General features: G+C 38.7%; 1 protein-coding gene across 2 annotated transcripts in view; it reads right to left on the reverse strand.

The window, feature by feature from the left end:
- Positions 1-1,977: 1,977 nt before the first annotated feature.
- Positions 1,978-7,316, reverse strand: part of yrk (Yes-related kinase) — a gene marked incomplete in the record, with an annotated part of 25,709 nt that continues 20,370 nt past the window's right edge. For both annotated transcript variants that reach the window (XM_014005681.1, XM_014005682.1), the window contains 4 exon segments: positions 1,978-3,111; positions 5,726-5,857; positions 6,002-6,155; positions 6,235-6,311. In XM_014005681.1, coding sequence (XP_013861135.1) covers positions 2,903-3,111; positions 5,726-5,857; positions 6,002-6,155; positions 6,235-6,311 — 572 coding nt within the window.

A 7,316-nucleotide genomic window follows, 5' to 3' on the forward strand; every position in this document is an offset into this window, starting at 1 on the left:
TAATAAACTCAGCATGAAGCAGTAGAGCTGGGTGAGTGGTCAGTTTCTGTCAGACTCACCTAAAGGCGCGGAGCCAGAGAGGGTCTGCGGGGCTTGCGGTGAGGCTGCTGCGGTGTCAGCGCTGGCTGGCGGCGGGGCTCGCTCCTCTTCTCGCCCGGGTCACGGAGCCGTCACCGAGCGGCATTATTCCCCCACTTCATCCGAGCCGAAGGAGACTGGTTCCTCCCTCGTATGAAGCAAGACGCTGTCCTCCTGCCCGCGCGCCACACACCGTCTCGAGAGCGAAACAACCCCGCTTCACGTCAACATCTGCACCCACAAAGATATAAACGGAAGGAAAAAAACACAAAGAAAGGAAAAGGGGAGAGATTTGGAGAAACAAGAAGCGGGGAGGTTCTGTCACAGCCTCCCTCCTCGTGAAGGGGCTGACATGGTCGCGCTCGGACCCCGGAGMTCCGTCTCTTCGGTGACAGGCGCGGGACTCCCCGGTATGCGGGAGGCGAGGATCGACCGAGCGCTCGTGCGTCTCTGCCTCTGCAATTCCAGCTCTCAGACTCTCGTGCGCCCCAGTCTCTCCGCTGTGCCTCTCCAACGTGCCTGACTGTCAGAGCCGTCCGGGCACCCGTAGCTGGCTTCAGCTCAGCCCTCTGCGACTGTGGGAGTTGTAGTTTTATCAGGAGAGCATCAGAATGTTGTTGACAAACTATCAGGAGTCACAAAGGATATGTAGTTTTCCTGTTTATTATTTACTCTGTAGTGTTTTACTCCTTAAGCACAAGTTTAGATAGTTTTATTGCACATTTAATATGCTACATTTAAAAATATATAATTAACTTTATTTACATGCTTTCAAGAAATGCATAAAATATTTTGTGATCTTTGAAATCTTCAGCATACTTGCCTTATTGTTAGCGTTTAGCTACTATGTAGCTAGTTTTAGCATTTGATTAAAACAATCTAACCATAGTTTGTAGCCACTGCTCTGCTGGTTTTACTTCTTTGTTCATTTTAGCAGCTAAAATTATTAAACCAGCAAATAAACAAGCTGTTATGATGGATTTTTTTAAATTTCCTTTTTAAAATCCATCATAACAGCTAGTTTATTATTATTATTTTGGCACTGCTTTCCTTTTTGCCTTTTTTTTTCAGATTTTCTATGGCTTTTTGATTTTTCTCTGTTTTACTTATTGTAGTGTTATCTAACTTTATTGTTTGGTGCTGTTTTGTTTGACTTTTAGTTATACTGCTTCACTAATTTGGCTTTTTTTTACTATTTTGCTACTTTTAGTATTTAKCTACAATTTTGCTATTTTTAATTTATACTTTAGTATTTAGTTAACGTTATGCTGGTTTWAACATTTAGCTTGTGTTTTGCTCATTTTACCCTTTTTTTCATCGTTCTAACTTAAATATTTTTTATCTTATTCAACAAGCAAACTGATCAGCTCTAATAAAATAATCCAACTGTTCAGAATTGATTCTACTTTTCTTCTAATACGCCTAAACTAAATTTTCTTTAGATTTTTTAAAAGTAAATTTGATCGTTCATTCTTCAAACTTTCTGAACGTATTTTCTGTTTTGATTTTTTGGCTGATTTTTTTCTGATCAAGAGGAAAACAAAAGTACCGTCAGGCCCAACATTAGATTAATATCTGGCCTAAAGAAATGAGAGAAAAAAATCACAAAGGACTGAATACATAGGCTGAGAGATGAACCAAGAGTTAATYAACTCTTTAACTCTTAAAAGATTCACCTCGTTGTTGCTAAAATGCAACTTTATGTTTATTAATATTTTTAAGAACACGCAAATGTCAAAAAATTTAAATGTCGTAAATAAGTWATCAGTTATAAAAAAATGACTCTTAAATCACATTTAGCTGTTGATTTATAGAAGGTACAAATAATCTTTATTTGTTTTATTCTAACAAAACTCTACAAGTATGTGGCGGTAAAAATGTCCAGACACGCACAAATAATAGAGATTCTGTCACCTGATCTTTATTACAAAACATGACAGATTACAGATCACAATATAAAGATTACATTCTTTGGAGAAAAAAAAAATGCTAACCATCCAAAGCCAACTGAGTTTTCCATGTTTTGTCTGACATTTAACCCCCCAGCAGGCTGACAGCTGTATACATGTTTACTAGATATAGATATTTGATGCACATCTTTGAGTTAAATTAGCACAACGTAAGAGACAAATCATACAAATCTGTCTAAAAAATAACAAAGATAAAGCACTTTTTAAACTTTTTAAACAGTATTAAGGCACATGTTGAAATAAAAACAMGAGACATAAATGATGGATCCATTTTCATCTGAAATGAAAGGAAATTGACAGAATCTGTGTTTTCTTATTGCAGAGAAATGAATCTTTTAAAACAGGAACTAAATGATCCAGTCAGTTTCAGCGACAGTTGTCGAAGACCCCGACAAACTTGTTGCAGGTGCGATTTGTTTGCGGCACATTTTCCCACAGGCTGAACAGTCGATCTAATAAAATTCTCCTTGCAGGAAGAGAAATCAAAGGACCTGAACAAACATGGCAGCTGAACAGATCATGTACCCGCTGGACTTCCCCCACCCCAACCAMAACCGCCTGCATTTTTCTTGTTGTCATGGTTACAGAGTAAAGCAACATTTCTGCGAGGCCTGACCAGGAAAGCACTGATTCTCCTCATGATCTGTTCAAAGCAGGAAGCAGCGATCGGGCGACCAAAAGAAAAGAAATGGTCCTTAAGCTCTTACAGTAAGTCGGTGATATGTATCTTCATATARGTTTTCATCCAGTGTGGGATTAGAATACACCACAGGCGGGTAAAGGTGCGTGCGCATCAAGACGCCCGTCAGCGGGTTTGCGTGCACGTCCATTTGGAGCTGCGCACCCGAGCGCGGTCACAGGTTCTCTCCCGGCTGGTACTGCGGCTCGGTGGCCGTGAAGTAGTCCTCCAGGAAGGACTGCAGGTACTCGAAGGTGTGCCTCTCGTCGGGCTCCCGCCTCCAGCACTGCAGCATGAGTTCATGGAGCGAGGCCGGGCAGCCGTGGGCGCAGGGCATCCGGTAGCCCCTCTCCACCTGCTCCAGCACCTCACGGTTGTTCATGCCTGAGGGGGGCGGGGCCAAGGAGGGAAGGAGACCACCCAGGGATTACACACACATCCAACAAAACAGAAATAACAATAAAATCCTAACTTACAACATCACATGTGAAAGGTTTGATAAAACGAGTTGGAAAAAAAACTAATTTTCTAATTCAGGTGCAGAGTTGTAAAGTAACTAAGTACAAATACTTTGTTACTGTACTTAAGTAGAATTTTTGGGTATCTGTACTTTACTTCAGTAATTATTTTTCAGCCTACTTTTTACTTCTACTTCTTACATTTTCACACAATTACCTGTACTTTTTACTCGTTACATTAAAAAAAGGCAAGAAGTAGAAAGTCGTTACTTTTATTTCATTTTTGCTTGTTTTCCTCCCAGCTGCTTATTGTAAAAAATAAATACTATCCATATAAATTGTGCCTCCTAGATGGAGTGAATTTAATTGTGGTTAAATCAGAAGTATAAATATATAAAATTCTGATACAGTATTAGTTTGTACACAAACAAATCATGTCACACTCCAGCAGGACATCAACATTAAAATAAAAGGACTGTACCTCAGAAGTATTTGTATTTCATGAATTTTATTATTGCATTTGACCCCTAGCCCTCAGATAGATTTTCATTTTAGAAAAAATTTGGGCAGCCTTGATATATATGTAGAAACTGAAACACTAGTGCATCCTAAATTCAAAATAAATTAATTATTTTAATACAATATAGTCATTTCTGCATTTTTGAGGAGGTCACCTCCTAATAAATGTCATTACAGAAAATCTAACTTCTCATTTTAAATCAATACTTTTACTTTTAATATTTAAGTACAAAAATATCAGATACTTTAGGACTTTTACTCAAAGTAATATTCCTAAAGGAGACTTTAACTTTTACCAAAGTAATTTTTTTGTAAGATACTTGTACTTTTACTCAAGTATCACTTTGGGGCACCTGAACAGTGTTGTATAAAGTACCACAAACTAACAGGTACATTGGTTTTTATGCAAATATTCAACATGGTGAAAACAAAGGATGCAAGGACTACCACAGTGGCTCTTCAAGTAATCCAATAGTAACTGTCAGAAAGTACTAACATCAGTAACAGAGATAGTTCAGATCTTTTGAAGTAGGATTCCRTGGAGAGGTTATGAAAAATTAATGTCTTACTTGTTCCAGATAGAGCTTTGAGTGGCCCGAGTTTGGACTGGATACTTCAACAGGTAAGATTTTTGTTTTTCTGAACCTTTTCATAGATTTGTTCTTTTAAAATTAATGTTGTAACACATGGAGGAACACGAGTGACTTCCATCCAGCCCATCAGTGAGGATCCCGCCCCCACACAATTTGTTTGTTTGTTTTTGGTAGGTAAACTATCTGTTCACAGAACTTCAAGGCAAACCTGTGTTTAGTCTGCTTAGATGACATAAAGAATTTTAATAGAAGTAGCTACTGCAACACGTTGCACAAAGCTAAATATGAGAAATTTACTGAAGTCGCAAATACATAAACAGCAGTGACTTTTTACCAGAACTACAGGAGTCTGAACTCAAGGTTTCATATCGTTGAACTTCAGCTCGCTAAAATTACTTTTTGTTTGCTTCAAATGTTTTTTATTCATATTTATTAAACAAGAGTATAACAGTTATACATGCATGTGAGCATGATGTTAAATTACTGCACTGTATGTTGGTTTAATAAACCCAGACCTGTATGTACAGTATGTATATTTATACACACAAACATTTATTTAAAATGGCCATTTTATTATGTTTTGGTAAGTGTGGTAGGGTCAACAAAAAATTGTGGTCCCTTCCCTGTTGTAACAGCTCCTTTAACGTTTGAGTTTAACTGTGCATCAAGTTTTTCTCCTCTGAAAAATATGCTGCAAAATAACTAACAAAGCAGCAGAAAATGCAAAGAGGAGTCTTTTTTCTGATCATTTTAACAAAATATCTGTCATTATTGCCAGATTTTCAAACCATATCAAATATAAAAGGGTCTTGCTTACAAATACAATAAGGTGAAACCAGATATAAGAAGACCAAAGGCACAGTGGGTGCCAGCAGCAGGGATGACACTTTTGATGAGTGTCTGTACGATGAAAAACTAAAGATTGACTCCTTTTGGTGTCACTTCTTGGCTTTGCAATAAGACGTTCTTTAATGCTCAAGAAGAAAGGCTAAACGGAACAGAAAGAGGGAAACAAAAAAGAGTCTAATATCTTCTGAATGTGCACTTGAAAACTAATAATCTCACTTTTCCCTCCTCATTTATTGTCAAAGCTTCGGATCTAGGTGTAAGTTTTCCAGTAGCATTTTGCTYGCAAAGGAACGGTGTGATTTGTCGCACTCATTAAAACATGTAAACTCAGGAAACTGCTGGATCTCCAYGCTAATTTACACAGCGGGGAGGTAGTTGTTTAAGAAAACGCTTTTCTCTTCCTTCTACATTTAGTTGGGATTCACTGTTGAGCAAAGTGCTTAAGCTGAAGAAACAAGTGGAGCTGTTTGGTAACGGGCAGCTCAGTCATGAGGAGTCTTTGTTTAATAATCTCTTCTTCCAGGTGGGTAAAAACTAAACAGCTGATCCTTGTGTATAATCATCTGGATGGTTTAGTACCTGGGTAGGGCACACGTCCTTTAGTGATGAGTTCGGTTAGCAGGATGCCGAAGCTCCAGACGTCTGACTTGATGGTAAAGCGTCCATAGAGCGCCGCTTCTGGAGCCGTCCACTTGATAGGGAACTTTGCTCCTGAAACCATGGAAACAGTAAAAATGTATTTATGACTAAAAATACAGACGTATTCACTAATAATAATGATAGGACTGTTGAACCCCGGATCTCCTCCTATACCTCTCGCACACACAGACACATTGTATATCTTGTCATGCTGACCTTGTCTGGCTGTGTACTCGTTGTCCTCGATGAGCCTAGCCAGGCCGAAGTCGGCAATCTTGCACACCAGGTTGTCTCCGACGAGGATGTTGGCCGCTCGCAGGTCACGGTGGATGTAGTTCATCCGCTCGATGTACGCCATCCCGGCGGCAATCTGACGACGAAAATACAAGTTTTCAGATCCGCAGTGAAAGTTTAGAAGAAGTGGCTTTCAGAGATGTGTCGGAGCTCACCTGCGCTGCCATGTCCACCAGCTGAGGCAGCTTCAGGTTCTGTCCCTCTCCGTCYTTTAAGAAGTCCAACAAACTTCCTGAAAACAACAGAAGATGGCTTTAAAATTAAACACATTTATTTATTGAAATAACACCAGAAAGTCCTTTTGGCAAAACTTTATAACTCAGTTTTTTTCTTTTTTTTCATTTCCAAATAAAAGTTTGTAACTATTAACTTTATTCTTCCATTATTTTGACACAGAGATAAAGGTTGAAATCCTTGGAAAAGGTGGGAATAGTGAGGGATGAGGGGGTGGGCTCAGCTTGGCTTGGAAGTAAGAAATGGGGGCATTTGTGAAAACAGGTAGGTAACCACTGATCTAAAACACTGAGTGTAGTTACATTTTCTCGTTTTTCTTAACATTTTATCCGATAATGTGGGTTTTTGTTATGAAAAATGTGCAATTGCCTGAGTTTGTGTGTGTGTTCCATTGTTTGTTTGTTAGTAAAATACCTGATAAACCTTTGGACAGACTTGAATGAATCTCAGAAAGTAATCGTTGGGTCACCACAGGGGCAGAACCAGTGGGGTGGAAAGTGTCACATCTGGTACCTGATTGGCCACCACAGGTGCCACCCCCAAATCATTGACAAGTGGATGGCATTCTTGTATTTTGTATTTGTGTTTAGATTTTGTTTTCTCTGATAYTATTGTACTGTATACTATGGCTGAATTATAGCCCTTTGTAAATTTGCACCAGGGTTAGTTGTTAGCTCAATTTGGGATTGGCATCGGCAATGGGCATGATCATTCTTACCTCCACAACTAATTTTATCTCAATAAATCTTAAAATGGCTGAATTATAGCCTTTTATACTTACGCTGTGGTGGCCATCTATAATTTTTGAGCATTTAGAATTTGGTAAAGATTTTTAGACATRCAAAGCTGAAAACAATGTCTGAATAATACGTATGTTGTAGCATTCGGCGTGTTTGTTGGATCACACAAAACTTCAGCTCAAAACTTCTTAAAACAGCTGAATTAACACCACTTTGAATTAGCTGTGGTATGGAGTTTATTTTGTTTCTTTTCTATTTAAACA

Source organism: Austrofundulus limnaeus, unplaced genomic scaffold, assembly GCF_001266775.1.
Source record: "Austrofundulus limnaeus strain Quisiro unplaced genomic scaffold, Austrofundulus_limnaeus-1.0 Scaffold32, whole genome shotgun sequence".
Taxonomy (NCBI): domain Eukaryota; kingdom Metazoa; phylum Chordata; class Actinopteri; order Cyprinodontiformes; family Rivulidae; genus Austrofundulus; species Austrofundulus limnaeus.